This window comes from Nicotiana tomentosiformis, chromosome 8 (genome assembly GCF_000390325.3).
Source record: "Nicotiana tomentosiformis chromosome 8, ASM39032v3, whole genome shotgun sequence".
NCBI lineage: Eukaryota > Viridiplantae > Streptophyta > Magnoliopsida > Solanales > Solanaceae > Nicotiana > Nicotiana tomentosiformis.
The window spans coordinates 130,470,493-130,487,164 of record NC_090819.1 but is presented as its reverse complement, the minus strand read 5'-3'; the positions used below and the strand labels follow the sequence as shown (position 1 = coordinate 130,487,164).

Sequence of the window (16,672 nt, the reverse complement as noted above, 5' to 3'; positions counted from 1 at the left end):
AAACGTTATTTCCAGATGATTCAGAATATGGCCTCATCGGCCTAGGTTGAGGGTTATTCCTCTAGAGTTCACATTTACAGAGTGGTACGCTCGGGCCGAGTATGGTACCGGGTGCCGACCACGCCCCTTCAGGTTTGGGGCGTGACAAACTTGGTATCAGAGCAGTTCTATCCTAGGGAGTCTACAAGCTGTGTCTAGTAGAGTCTTGTTTATCGGTGTGTTGTGCACCACACTTATAAGCAGGAGGCTACAAGGTATTTAGGAGTCTGTTACCCTTCATTCAAATCCAAATCGTGCTATAGAGCTGAGTCATAAGAGTTCGAGCCAAAGCTTATGTTTGCTAATGATATAGCGATGCTTTCAATTAGAATAATTATAGCTAGCTAAAGGTCTAATACAACAACAGGTAAAAGCATTAGTAGAGAGAGAATTCTTGACTACGTGGCCCTGTTTGAGACCCTATTAGATTGTGCTTACCATATGTGCGAATTTCCCATTTACCCTAAGACAGGAATATCTAACATACCCCGTGAATAGCAGGCCATGGGAGTATCATAAGGTAAAACTATAAGTTTCAACATGTAACAGAAGCATGGTGAAGAAGGGTACGAGGTACCTAGTTAATTAAGACCGTCCGAATTTCCACGTCAGGCAGAGAAATAAAAGAATTCTAAGTGACCTTCAATAGAAATAGAGGTATGTAATATTGGCCACACACATCTCAGTTATGCCCTATGGGAGTTAACATATATAGTTTAAGAGAAGGATGGGATATCAAGATCCAGCTTGGGTTAGAGTAACCCGAAATGGTGGATTGAGCCAGGGGAGCTAAAAGTGAAACAATGTTTTGTTGATGTTTTCAGAATAATGCGATAAACAAAAGTATTAGCAAGAGAATAAGAAGAGAGAAATGAAGTATTATGAGTAAGATGTGATAAATGGGTGATAATGGTAAATCAAAATATGATATGATGACAGAGTCTATAGTCAAGTGAAAAAAAAAACAAAAAAAAACAAGAGGTGACAGGAGGTCTTGAGACAATAAAAGAGTATAGGCCAAAAGTCATATTCTAATTTCGAGAAATGAGTTGGTGCGTCCAACGTGATTACCAAGACAAAACAATTTATACCCCCGGAGTAATAGAAATTAGCATGGGCTAGTGAACAAGATAAACTGAACATCAATTAGGGATTGAATGAGGTGATGATAGTCGACATCAAGTGAATTTCAAAGATCTCATTCCGGCAATAATACAATAGACAACAGAAGAATAACCTTTAAAGGTCACTCAGGAAGACGCTTCTTAAAAGCAAGAACTTTGAGCAAAGTTAATCTTAAGGGACTAAGTGTTCCAGTTACACTAGGTATCTTATACATACGTGTGTAAGATATTTAATTATCCTTGTTACATAAGGGTTACTGCAAGGCAATTAAGAGTCAATAAAGACGTGAAAAGACATCGAATATGAAGAGGTGAAATATTTGTAAGTAAATTTTCATAGCATTACACGTTAATACTCGCCTAAAGGGGGGAAGATGGTGTAATATGGTATATAGTCAGAGTTAAGTGGTTCAGGTAACTATGGAATAGTAAAGGAAGAATGCAGTAAATGGTGAAAGGAATGATATTGCATTTATTCAGATCCTACAGACATGATACGAGTCCAGAACATTATGCAAGCACGACACCGAGGGGAGGTAGTAAGGGTTCCCACACTAGATGTTATTGATAAATAAGAGCGAATGAACACTTGATGCATTAGGAGCCAGTGCAAAAGGTAAGTTAAGGTAGAAGACATAACCCAAGAGTGGTTACCCAGAAGGTAAATATGAGCATGGACTGACGAGTAGTTAGTAGTTCATTCAGGAATTCAAGAAGAGCCTAGTCATGGCTAGACAAGAGGTTCAGATAAATCAGTAGATTATGCAAGATAAACGAAGTGAAACCCAGCATACGAAATTCGATGTCGTATCTATAAAGCCAGATTAAAAAAAAAGTACCAGTCTCATAAGGAGTAAGTATGAAGCTCCCACCAGATTGTGTACGCACTAGAGCTGCAAGTTTATAGTAAAGCTTCAAGTTGTGGATGTGAATTCTACCTATTTGGAAGAGAGGTTATGAAAGAGACAGAAGATACAATGTGAGATTAAAAGCTAAGTAAGGTAAAAGTTAAGACAGTACGAGATGCACAAGTGTAGGAGGTTGTGAATAGTCCATACATCAGATAGAGGGCTAAAAGCACCGTGATTCAGTATCCACAAATGATAGTGGTGTTGTCAGTGGCATATCTTCTAGCCTATAGTTTCCAAGTACCGAGAGGTCTGGTTAAGAGATTAAAGAAGAGTTAGAGATGGTTTGATGTCTCGCTTGAAGTTCCAGAATAACATAATGAAATATATGGTGCTAGAAAGTTAAAGGAAGGTTGTGAGTACTATAAATAAATATGTGTAGGTCGCAAGATAAAGTATGGTAGAGCAACAGGGTTTTAGGCGGACATGAGTAAGGATAAGCAGAGGTGATTGAGAAGCTGACGAGAATAGGTAAGGCCTCAGAATTAAGCCCATCAAAACAAGAGAGCTGATGGTTTCCGTAAGTTATAAAAAAAAAATCAGTATAGCCTTAATGAACTTAGAGGAGTCTAAGACTATGAGCAATTTGAAGAGATGAAATGTTGCCTTGGTAGTAGAATAAGGGTGTAATTGTGATAGATAATATGATGACGTTAAGGCCATTGATTGGTTAATGATTCAAAAAGAAGGGATTTCATGAATTGCATGAGATTGGAATACCCCTCATAAGATGAATCACGTTGGGATGCGATGAAATACGGTTATTGAAGTATAGTATCGCCCCTAGGTGGATCGAGCAAATAACTTCAGATGTTCTCTGATGAGACGTGATCCCTAAGGACAATGTATTACCTAAGAGGTTTTAATTTATCAGTGGTAGATTATAGATCAACATTAAGATGAATCAACAATAGGCAGATAAAAGTTCCAAAGTATGAGATGATATTAGGCCGTCATTCTTAAGATGAACAGTAATGAGGAAGAACTAAAGGACTTATATTTATACATATAGGATAAGCAGCGAGAGGGTAACCTGGAGTTGGGTAGCAAAACTCGACAATAATAAAATGAAGTAAGTGTGATAGTGTAGTATAACCTACCTAGATGTAGTAAAGCCATAAGGATATATTTATAAGGCTACGAAACAAGATATCGCGACAGTCGTAAGTTTGACAAAGTACCGAGCAAAAAACATAACTACACCTATATATACCGGGAGGAACAACTTGTCATAGTTCTATATATGTTCCCAAAGTGAGGCCTAGAGATTGGCTAAAAGCTGGAGGAAAAGGAATAGAAGAGTCGCATAGGCGCACATACAAGGACAAATTCGTACAGGCTGCATGACAGAATGTTGCAATAATTAAGAGGTTGGAAGGATTCAGACCAAAAGTCGTGGTGTCAGAAAGAGGCCTAAAGTGGGGAATGCCCTGGCCTATGGATTTATTCATAGAATAGTTGCCTAGATGGAAAGGCCAGCAATAAAGTATTTATGATAGCTATAGGTTATGAGACTGATAAGTGCACCAGTCAACATTCGAGGACGAATGTTCCAAAGGGGGGAATGATGTTACAACCCATGTTTTCGTACGTACCCGTACGTCGTAAGTCAATTGATGTAAGCTCAGAAATGAAATCATATTTGAAAAGTTTACAAAGTAAGATAATCATGTTACCTCTGAGGTTACAAATATTTAAGATCATGAACAACAAGTACAAAGAGGGTTGGACGATTTAGAAGCTAAAGCAATTGAAGAAAATAATGTTTCGTCGAAAGTCGACAAGTTGGAAATGTTATAACATGTACCTTTGGGGTGAGACTAGGGTGCTTAACATGATAAGGAGATTATGTTATGATTTATATTAGTCGTATGACATCCGTGTGTTATGTTTTGAAGTCAAGCGAGTTGTGGAACAAAAGTCGATGAAAGTCATCACAAGTTACATTCATAAGTTTTACTGAAACTTTGGGTCCAATGTAACTGCAATTTTCTCCCAATATACTTAGAGTTATGGGGTGTTCTACCCATAAAATTAAAGATCTATGAGTTTATTTTCCAACGCATTAAACCGTTTGTCAATACGACATTGGAGTAGAGAGATATGGTCATTGTTGCGATACTTCGCAAGCTGCTAGGTGACAAGTATGTGTGTCACCTACTTGCTTAAATGAGAGCCCAAAAATGGGCCATTTCGGGTCGTCCAAAGAGGCCTTTTAAAGGCCTATTTTCTTCATATATTAGACTTAAAATAGAGCATAATAACCAGATATAAGCTCTGCAAAATTCCTCCCAAAACTTTCCCACAAACCCTAATTGATTTTCTCTCCATTTCAAGTTCTAATTGGAGGTAAAGCCTAGAGTTTGAAGAACCAAGATAGGAGCTGAGTTATCGAATAAATAAGGTAAGTTTACTGCTCTCTTTCATCCATTTTTTCTGCTGTATATGCATAGTAAGTTGTTCTATATTTGTAAGAACTCACGGGACGGTGATCGGAAGCCGTGAGTTTGAGTTATTCACTTGTAGCGGACTGTTTTGTGGCGCTGCTTGGCAGCGTGTTTTACTACTGTTTTGTGGATTTTTGGAGGAGGAAGGGTGTGGAGAAACACCATATAAATGCAGGATTTTGGTCTGGTTGTTCATCGTAATAATTTCGGGTTGTTGACACTACTACGGTGGTCGTTTTATGTATGAAGAGATTGGGGTGTGTTGGGCTGTTTTGTAGTATTGTGTGGTGTGCATAAGGTTGGAAACTAATATATATATGTTTTTACTGTTGGTTTTGGTGTTGTGGTGTTATCTTGAATTTGGAGGAAGTAAGGATTATAGGGGAGATGTTGTCCGTTTTAATACAAAATAAGCTTGTCATTCGTTGTGCGATAGTTGTACCTTTCGTAACTTAACGATAGCATTATTATCATTCTTGTAGATTAAGGTGCAAATAGGTGAGTTCAACTTGGTGATTGGAAAGATTGTGATAAGGTATGTTAAGGCTAAACCTTTCTTCATTTTGGCATGATCTAGTAACTACATGAGTTTGATAACGAAGCATAAAGAGAAGTTTGTATTCCTGAATTTATTCACATTATCCTAGTCTCATAAGTTATCGTATTCTCCCTTATCGGGACTTCATATTCAGTTTAGTATTGGCTTCTTTCATCCAATAGAGCATAGAGTGTATATATATACAGTGTTACAGTATTTTTACCACCATCGAGCTATAATCGGTGGGCAGGCCCCTATTGGGCAACCTCTGATCAGATGATAAGTTATATACCGAGCCTACTGTGGCCGAGCGCCTATGAGCGAGCCCAGAATGGCCGAGATACAGAGCCTAGTATGGTCGCGCGCCTATGAGCGAGCCTACTACGGCAGGACAGTTACACATACCGAGCCTTATAGGGCCGGACAACTATTTTACATACTATATGGAGAGAGTTGAGTCAGTATCAGCAGGTAAGCATATCTTCACATTATTTGTGACTCCTAGTTACATTCCGTTATTATGTCATCAATTCAATTTCAGCTTTCAGTTATTTTGTTTCCTTACATACTCAGTACATTATTTGTACTGATGTCCCTTTGCTGGGGACGCTGCATTTCATGCCTGCAGGTCCTGATAGACAACTGTATAGACCTTCCCAGTAGACAGAGCCAAATATCAGCCTGGTTGGTAAGCTCCACTTCCCCGGAGTTACCAGGTCTAGACCTTGGAGTCCGTTTTATATATATACAGGTTTGATGGGTAGGTCGAGGCCCTGTCCCGACCATGATATAGTTCAACTATATCTAAAGGCTTATAGACAAGTCCTGTATAGTTTGTATAACACTATATGAGTTTTTGGGTATGTTTACTCCTTAGATGAGACAAACGTTATTTCCAGATGATTCAGAATATGGCCTCATCGGCCTAGGTTGAGGGTTATTCCTCTAGAGTTCACATTTACAGAGTGGTACGCTCGGGGCGAGTACGGTACCGGGTGCCGGCCACGCCCCTTCAGGTTTGAGGCGTGACACTAACCCAAAAGGGTGCTCCGTTCAGGTGGACAGAGGAATGTGAGGAGAGCTTTCAGAAGCTCAAGACAGCTTTGACTACAACCCCAGTATTGGTATTACCTACATGTTCAGAGTCTTAAACTGTATATTGTGATGCATCACTGATTGGTCTCGGTACGGTGTTTATGCAGGACAGTAGGTTGATTGCCTAAGCGTCCAGACAGCTGAAGGTGCACGAAAAGAACTATCATATCCACGATCTCGAGTTAGCAGCTATTGTTCATGCCTTGAAGATATGGCGGCATTATTTGTACGGTGTTCCTTATGATATTTACACCGATCATCGGAGTTTGCAGCTTCTGTTTAAGCAAAAAGATCTTAACTTACATCAGCGAAGGTGGTTGGATCTACTTAAGGATTATGATATCACTATTTTGTACCACCCTAGGAAGTACAATATGGTAGTCGATGCTTTGAGTCGCCGGGCAGAGAGTTTGGGGAGTTTAGCATATCTACCAGTAGCAGAGAGGCCATTGGCGTTGGATGTTCAGGCCTTAGCCAGCCAGTTTGTGAGATTGGATATTTCTGAGTCGAGTCGAGTATTGGCTTGTGTGGTATCTCGGTCTTCTCTTTATGATCGTATCAGGGAGCGTCAGTATGATGACCCCTATCTGCTTGTCCTTAAGGACACAGTTCAGCACGGTGATGCTAAGGAGGTTAATATTGGAGATAATGGTGCATTAAAGATGCAGAGCAGGCTATGTGTGCCCAATGTAGATGGTTTGCATGAGTTGATTCTTTTAGAGGCTCACAGCTCACGGTACTCCATTCATCCGGGTGCCGCAAATATGTATCAGGACCTGAGGCAACATTATTGGTGGAGGAGGATGAAGAAAGACATAGTAGAGTATGTGGCTAGATGTCTAAATTGCCAGCAGGTGAAGTATGAGCATCAGCGACCGAGTGGGTTGTTTCAGAAAGATAGAGATTCCGGAGTGGAAATGGGAGCGGATCACTATGGACTTCGTTGTAGGTCTCCCACGGACTCAGCGGAAGTTTGATGCAGTTTGGGTGATTCTGGATAGGTTGACCAAGTCGGCTCATTTCATTCGTGTGATGACTACCTATTCTTCCGAGCAGCTAGCTCGAATCTACATCTGTGAGATCGTCAGGCTTCATGGCGTACCGATATCTATTATCTCTGACCAGGGTACGCAGCTTACGTCATGATTCTGGAGAGCTATACAGCATGAGTTGGGTACTAGGGTTGAGTTAAGCACAACATTTCACCCTCAGACGGACGGGCAGTCCGAGCGCACTATTCAGATATTAGAGAATATGCTCCGTGTGTGTTTGATAGATTTTGGGGGTGCTTGGAACCAGTTGTTTCCACTTGCGGAGTTTTCTTACAATAATAGTTATCATTCAAGTATTCAGATGGCACCATATGAGGCTCTGTACGGTAGGCGGTGTTGGTCCCCAGTGGGTTGGTTCGAACCCGGTGAGGCCAGATTATTAGGTACGGACTTGGTTCAGGATGCCTTGGAAAAAGTAAAGGTGATTCAGGATAGACTTCGCACAGCCCAGTCCAAACAAAAGAGTTCTGTGGACCGTAAGGTTCATGATGTGGCATTCATGGTTGGAAAGCGAGTCTTGCTCCGGGTTTCGCCTATGAAGGGTGTTATGAGGTTTGGAAAGAAGGGCAAGCTGAGCCCAAGTTTCATTGGTCCATTAGAGGTGTTACGTCGAGTTTGGGAGGTTGCTTATGAGCTTTCCTTGCCTCCCAGTCTAGCAGGAGTTCATCCGGTATTCCATGTTTCTATGCTCCGAAAGTATCACGGCGATCTGTCCCATGTGTTGGATTTCAGCTCAGTTCAATTGGACAAGTATCTATCCTATGTTGAGGAGCCAGTGTTTATTTTAGACGGGCAGGTCAGAAAGCTAAGATCAAAGAACATTGCTTCCGTGAAGGTTCATTGGAGGGGACAGCGGGTCGAGGAGGTAACTTGGGAGACTGAGCAGGATATGCGCAACCGTTATCCTTATCTTTTCACCACTTTAGGTATGTCTTTATGCTCGTTCGAGGACGAATGATTGTTTTAAAAAGGGGAGGATGTAACGATCCGTCCGGTTGTTTTGAGAGTTAGAGCCCCGAACCCCTATTAACTTCTTTCCCCATATCTATTTCTGCTATTGTGAATTGCTGGGATGATTAGTTTTGAGTTTCGGAGTGTTTTGGGACAGTTAGTCCCTAAATGAAAGCTTAAGTCTTAGAATTTGGACCGTAGTTGGAACTGTATTAAGACGGTTCCGGAATGGAATTATGTCTGTTCCGTTAGCTCCGTTAGGTGATTTTGGACTTTGGTGCGTGTCCTGATTTTGTTTTGGAGGTTCGTAGCTTATTTAGGCTTGAATTGGCGAAACATCAAATTTTTCGGCGATTTCGGTCGATAATGGAAATTTTGATATCGAGCTCGGAATGGATTTCTGAAAGTGGTTGTAGGTTCATAGTGTCATTTGTGACCTGTGTGTAAAATTTGAGGTAATTCGAACTAGATTTGACGTAGTTCGGCGTCGTTTGTAGAATTTGGAAAAATTCTAAGTTCTTAGGTTTGAATCCGCACTTAATACATGATTTTTGGTGTTGTTCAATGTGGTTTGAAGGCACGACTAAGTTCGTATGGTGTTATAGGATTGGTTGGTAGGTTTGGTTGAGGTCCCTAGGGCCTCGGGTGAGTTTCGAGTGCTTAACGGATAAAAAGTTGGATTTGTGTTGCTACTTAAGTCTTCAGACATCTGTCATTTTTGTACCTGCGGTGGAGAGACTGCAGGTGCGTGATTGCACGTGCGGAGAGGCAAGCGCAGAAGCAGATTTGGGATGTGTGGTCAGGGGTCGCAGGTGTGATAGGAAATGCCGCATCTGCGATGCCCGCAGATGCGCTAAAGGACCCGCAGGCGCGAAGGAGATCGCAGAAGCGGACAATATTCCACAGGCGTGCATTCGCAGGTGCGGCCCTTTTTTTGCAGAAGTGGACCCAAGTTCCGAAGGAAATTCCGCAGGTGCGCCGTCGCAGGTGCGACCCAAGTTCCGCAGATGCGGAATAACTAGGTAGAAAAGGGGCAGATTCGAGGGTTTGAAGTTCACTTCACAAATTTGATTGAGAGCTCGGTAGAAGGCAGAATTTGGAGAGATTTTCGGAGGAAGTTTTTGAGTAATGATTCTTAACTCCCTTATGGTTATATTCCACTAATCTATGCTTGAATTCATCGTTTAAATTCGGATTTGGGGTGAAACATTGAGAAAAGTTCTTAGGCCGAATTTTGGGATTTTGACCGAGATTTTGGTGTCGGATTTTAGTAAATTTGATATGGTTAAACTCATGAGTGAATGAGATTTCGTATTTTATGACTTTTACCCGATTCCGAGAAGTGGGCCCCACGGGCAATATTTGTGTTAAATTTCAAAATTTTCGTTAAATGTTGATTTCGTTAATTAGATGAGTCTATTATTGTTGTATTTATGATGCATAATTCTTTTTCGTTAGATTTTGGCCATTCAGACCCGGATATTCGTATTCATGGGAAAGGTATTGTGACCGATTAATTGAGCTTGACTCGAGGTAAGTGGCTTGCCTAACTTTGTGTGGGGGAAATCCCCTTAAGATTTGGAACTATTATGATATGAGCATCGTGTACGTGAGGTGACGAGTACGTACACGGGCTAGTTGTGGTAAAACCCAATTTTCTTACCGAGCAGCAACATGTTTTCCTTATTTTGAGTTATACCATTTTAATGAGTACTAATCTATTTTCATTCTTAATTGAGTTATTCCAATATGTGTAGCTATCATGTTTAGTCTAATACAACATGTATACGTGTCTTAATTGTTTATGTGAATTATGTGCAGCATGCTTAGTGAATTTCCTGTTTCTTCCCTGACTGGTACTTAGTCTAAACTGTAAGAATTTCGTGATGTAGTTGTATTTCTATCATTCGCACTGCATATTTACTTTGGGACTACAGAACGGTATTCCAGGAGATCCACCTGTACTGCACATTTACTTTGGGACTACGAAACGGTATTCCAGGAGATCCCATGCACATTTACTTTGGGACTACGAAACGGTATTCCGGGAGATCCCCTTGAACATTTTCTTTGGGACTACGGAACAGTATTCCGGGAGATCCACCTGCACATTTACTTTGGGACTACGGAACGGTATTCCAAGAGATCCACCTGCACATTTACTTTGGGATTACGGAACATTATTCCGAGAGATCCCCCTGCTCATTTACGTTTAGGACTACGAGACGTTATCTCGGGAGATCCCCTATTGTGTTTCTGTGTACTGAGCTATTACCTTCTATGATTTCATTGTTGTTAAATTTCAGCCTTTATTTTATTGCGGTATTACGATTTTATTATATATTTACCAGTAGGACCCTGACCCGACCTCATCACTACTCGATCAAGGTTAGGCTTGGCACTTACTGAGTACCGATTGTGGTGTAATCATGCTACTGTATGCACATATTTTTCTTATACAGATCCAGGTGCACCTTATCAGCCGCACTATCAGTGAGCCGGGACAGCTTTGGAGACTTCAAGGTATATCTGCCGCGTTTGCAGACCTCAGAGTCCCATTCTACTCTTTCTCATGTCCATTATCTCCTGTATTCTTCCTTGTTAGATTCTGATGTATAGAGATACTAGATATTTCCTTCTGTAGTTTGTGATTAACGATGTTCCGTGTTTTGGGATTTGTTGTGTATTTTTGAATAATTGGTTAAATTTATATTTTTATTTCAATATTCCGCAAAATGTTAGGCTTACCTAGTTGTAGAGACTAGGTGCCGTCACGATGTAACACGGAAGGAAAATTGGGTCGTGACACTCACGATTCCTGTGTTTAATTAATAGTTCATATGGAGGCCATACAATGACGTGCTCATAGCTGGTTTGCCCGATTATTGCTCCTGCGATCAAGCTATGTGGAGCTCTTCTATCCCACTGATATGTCTCGATATTGTCGAGCATCATGCCACCGAGTGAGTCCTTCGCCACTTTGGTCGACCGCAGCTTGTACCTATCCCGCCCGCTTGGCTTATGACACATTACCAACGGGATGATCATTCCCTGGTTGACTAGATATACGTGGACTGGCTAGAGGCCCCGATTGAGGTTTGAGACCAGAGGTATGACCTGATTCCTCCACTCCATGCACCTGAGCGTATGGATGGTGAGCGTGAGTTAATGGGTTGGTATCGCAGCGTTACCCGACTTCATGTCGAAAATCTCGTTCATTGATGGTAATGGCGAATGACAATTGTTTTTTTTCTTGGGGTGCATGTTAAATGTTGTACTCAAGTATTAATGCTAAATATCAATTAGATTTAACCCCAATGGAAACATAATTTTATTTCATACATTTTGCAAGCTGAACATTTACATACATTTATTACAACAAATTACTGCAATAAAACACTACGTGTATCCTTGATAATTGGGCACATTGGATGAACTTCCATCGGGAGATGAATTACCACCGCTACCCAAACTAGATGAAGGACATTTACGACGGTCGTGTCCTGTTTGCGAACATATGCCACATTTACGCGCATAAACGGTATCACTAACATCCATTTAGTTCCGTATACACGTTCTTTTTTGCACTTATTGTTAACGTACATAATACTTGTTATACACCATTTTAAATGGTTCCGGTGGCCAATAATGCTCAGCACCCTCTGGCTGCAACTGTCCACTATAGGTGTTTAAGTATGGAGCAACACTATATTCTTTATCGATGAACCTCGTTGTCGCGAAACCTGTATGTTGTAAGCACTTCATGGCATGTGAGCATGACATGTGATAGATGGAGCCTTTCCCGCAAGAGCATAACCTTCTACCTTTATTGACGGTGTGTGTATTATTCCCCCGGTTGTGACGAATAGCAATGCGAACTTCGAAAATATTTTGCTCGTTGCAATATTGCAAAAACGAATGCCATTGTGCTTGCTTCCTGTATTTATCAAATATTTTCATTGGTATTGGAATAAATTCAACACCCCTTTCCATCAATGACGATGCAACTCTATATCTTTCAGCAAACCTCTCCGCCATCTGCTTGAATGACATCCGCACCATGACAGTGGCATGCAATCCACATGCAAATTTCACTAACCCGTTGAAAGACTCTGACACATTTATAGTCAGAATTCCCCATCTTCTGCCACCATCTGCATGCAAAGTCCACTTGTCAAGTTTATGTCGCATCAACCAACTATAGGCTCCTTGGTCTTCCTGCCTAATCAATTCCATTCGCCTCCTGAATTTACATTCTTGGTGATCTGTTGCAGCCATCCACATTACATCATGCAAGTACTTATTCGGATAAGCCCTCTGGAACTTGGCCTTCAGATGCCTCACACAGTAACGGTGGTAGGCATACAGTCCTTCCATGCATGCAAATTCTGTACATAACTTAAAATACCGCCATGCCGATCAGATATTAGACAAATACATGAACGATGTCTGACAACGTGCTCCTTCAAGTGGTTCAAAAATAATTTCCACATCTCTTGGCTTTCATTGGAAAAAATAGCAAATGCTAGGGGAAATATACTTCCATTAGCATCTACTGCAATGGCGATCAACAACTTAATATCATACTTTCCATAGACATGAGTGTCGTCTATGGATATTACCTGCCGATAATGCACAAAACCATCAATGGCTGGTTAAAATGCACAGAACACATGTATTCCTGGACTCCGCTCAATCTTTCATTCAACAATAGTCCTGGGGTTAAAGTGTTGAAATGCGGCCATGTACCTGGGTATAGATATAAATGACTTATCCTAGTTACCATAAACAATTTCAAACGCACATTTGAGCCCGAGAAATGCCTTTCTTTTGGTAATGGTACATCCATATACCTGATGGACAGATATTATTCACTCTTTTATCGTGTACCTTATAGGCGCTTCAACGTGTGGAATCAAGACAAGAGAAATCAAGTCAACAATCAAGTTAAGATGATTCCCACTGAATGTGTCCATTTCACAATTGTAGGTGCCAATGTATTTACCCACAACCCACATATTTATTTTTAGCTTCCTTGCACGCAGCATCTAATTACAACCTTGAAACCATCTACGATAAATAACCTTGTATACATCCAGAGATGACTCATGAACCGCGATTTCACGACACTATTTTATGTTGTACATTCGCACCGCCCTGCTTAGGCGCGCTTTATCAACAAAAAGCATGCCCTTTGATAGCACCGCTGCTCTAGATTCATCCTACAATGTTGTCCAAATTTTGTCAAGATCCCTTATGAGGGAATCTACATCCGGCATACTTGGCAAATGATCAAGGTAGGGAATATTCCTTGAATGAAACGACACATAAGACTCGTACACTCTTGGTCTAACAGGAGGTGAAGCATGCTCCCTCGTCAAATCAGGTCCAACATTCTCGTCCTCATTATCATTACCCTCATTAGGGAAGGGTGTGTCATCTCCAGACTCAGTGTCATCTCCAGACTCAACGACATTGTTGTCATAATCACTATTCTCTTCCTGACTCTGCGCATCTTCCAGATCCCGATTAAATATGTCGTCTTTGGGCAATTGAGTAAGGACAGGACCTTCAAGTTGCTCGTTTTCACTGCACAACCAATAAAATAATGAGTTTCTCAAATTCATACAAACTTTACATATACACTTTATCACTTCACTTACAAATCATAATGTGTTGATATTCCATGATGCACATTATCCTGTTGGTGATGACTCCCGGATGGACCACCATGATCCAACATACCAAAACTAGGCATATTCCAACTGTCAGTTGGTTCATAACTTGTAAAATTCATAGCTGGCCGGTACTCCATGTGGAATATATGAGTGTTAATACAAATTAAATACATAAAAATAAGCATAATAACACAAGGGAAAATTGAAGTTTACCACTCGGCTTGTGGATTAAGTAAACTTGGGGAGAAATTACGTCCTCGGTCCTCATTCGCATGTGGAGATAAGTTTAGATCATGCCTAACTCTTTCACCCAGAACCTGTTCGGCTAAATCTGCTCAAAAATAACTACCCGGTGATTAAGGGATATCCCTACTATGCGAAACTTCATTATTGCGAACGTCTTCAGCCTTGACGTATATTTCCAACATTTTTATCACAAGAAGGTCCAGGTGTTCATCCGGAGTCCTCAAAAAATCTGTCAAAGTTTTATCATCTTCGATTTTAAACTCAGCATAACAAGAAACCCCTTACGGAGTAATAGAATACGAATATCTTTCGGTAACTTTAATATTCACCGAATATTTTCTCACACTCATTTTTTTACATAACAACGACACCAATGCATCGTACTCCATTGTAAGTGGCAACTTAATATGACACTGTGGAGAACAACTATAGCGTACTGGGTTATTCTCCACCACAACCTCACTCCCAATATAATGAAACCCTAATTTTTTATTCTTCGGACATTATGACAAAATGCAAAATCACTTAACGAACAAATATTTTGGAAGATAACTTCGTTATACCCGCGTTATACCCCTATGTATAGTGCGGTATATATGCGCGCTATACCTATAGCGCGGTTATTCACCGCGCAATACCTTAACGTACAAACGTGTCGTTAAGGTATAACGCGGTGAATAACCACGCTATATATATATTGGTAGGGCTGGCAAATGGGCCGGTCCAGGCCCGGGACTGGCTCGGGACCGCGAGCCAAACGTGACAGGACCATTAGGCCCGGTTTTAGTGGGCTTGGGCGGATCTCGTGGGCCGGTCCTATGCTTTGGACCCGCCAGGACCGGGACCATTTGGCCCGCCAGGGACCGGGACTGGTCCCTTAGCGGGCCAAACGGTCCCAACGGCTATATTTAAAAAATAATTTTTTTTTAAAAATAATATAGCCGTTGGGCTGTCAAATATAGTCGTTGGCTATTTATAAAACAGCCATTTAACCCCCCCCCTCCCCCCAACTTTGTTTTAACCCCAAACTTTTTATAATTATATTTTTTCCCTATTTTCAACTATGAATACCCCTTCATTCTTTCATTTTTCTTACAAAATCATCAATCTATCACAATATCTCTCTAATTTTCTTCTATAATTGCTATTATTGCTTACTTTATTGTTACTAAGTGTATAATATATAAGCTATATTCGATATTGTCATGACCCCAAATTCCCTCCGTAGGATGTCGTGATGGCACCTAGTCTCTAAGACTAGGTAAGCCTATCAATGCGGAATAATATTAAATATCTGAAATAATTAAACTACAATTCAAACAATTTTAACACCCAAAACCCGGTATAAATAAGTCACAAGCTTCTAAGAATTTATCCTCGATGTCTCTATATAGTAGAGTCTAAAGAAAATAAGGAAGCAACATAACAAGAATAGAAGGGGACTCCGGAGTCTGCGGGCGTTGGCAGATATACCTCGAAGTCTCCTCGTACAGCTAGTTTACTGATGCATGGTCTGATAAGGTGTACCTGGATCTGCACAAAAAGATGTGCAGAAGCGTAATATGAGTACATCACATCGGTACCCAGTAAGTGCCAAGCCTAACCTCGGTAGAGTAGTGACGAGGTCAGGTCAGGCCCTACTGGAGAATAAATAATGTCATGGTAAAATGTTTAAACAATATTATAAGATAAAATGATAATGGAAATGAATCAAGTAGTATGCCACATTTAATTACATCAAATAATGGTAAATAAATACCTCGTGAAAACAAAAGAGAATTATTTTCAACTTTAAGAAAATCACACAATAATCAAAGGCAACTGCGGCCATAAATCAATATCAACAAGGGCACTCCCGAGGTACCGCCTCGTAGTCCCAAATCATAACAAATTCACAATATATCATTTCCTTATCTCACCGCGAGAGCTTTCACAGTTTATTTTAAAGAAAACATTTTTCCCGAAATAGCATCCCGCGTTTTAGCCATCCTTATCACACCGCATGACTTCTAGTAGTTCCCCCTACTAGCCACGCGTATCAAGCCACCCTTGTCTCACCGCATGCGTTTCAATACCCAGACCTTATACCACCGCATGCATATCAATATCACAATATATCACAATTTGCACCTCAGGTGCTCAAATAATTTAACTTGCCAAAATAATTCATCAACAATATTGTTCCACAATAAAGAGCTCACGACTCATGTCAAAATAACTCAACAATAATATTTTTCTTAAAATCTTTAATACGTTGCTTCAATATCAAGTTTAAAAATATCAAATACTTCATATTAATAATATTTAATTTAAAGAAAATCAACCTTCAAATAATGCACAGAATAAAAGAAACCAAGTTCCAACTAAACAGATAAAATAATTAGCAGGAAAAGGTCAAGCAAATTTAAAAATATAAACATTAAATTAATAATGAAGAATATAACAAAATGAAATAATTTAATTAATGCGCAACAATGATCTACACAATTTAAAACATAATCTTTCACATTTAGCCCGTGTACACACCTCACGTACACGACTTTCCACACATTACAATTATCAATCCTAGGGAAATTTTCCCCACACAAAGTTAG

At 40.4% G+C, this 16,672-nt stretch overlaps 1 protein-coding gene across 1 annotated transcript; it reads right to left on the bottom strand.

Annotated features, from left to right (window-relative positions):
* Positions 1-11,748: 11,748 nt before the first annotated feature.
* On the bottom strand, positions 11,749-12,531 carry LOC138898150 (uncharacterized). Its single transcript, XM_070184191.1, has one exon. The coding sequence runs from the start codon at positions 12,529-12,531 to the stop codon at positions 11,749-11,751; it is 783 nt and encodes a 260-aa protein (XP_070040292.1).
* Positions 12,532-16,672: the final 4,141 nt, after the last annotated feature.

Excerpts from the sequence above, each read along its gene's own strand:
- LOC138898150 (XM_070184191.1), bottom strand. The coding sequence starts at position 12,531 with ATGGAAGGACTGTATGCCTACCACCGTTACTGTGTGAGGCATCTGAAG.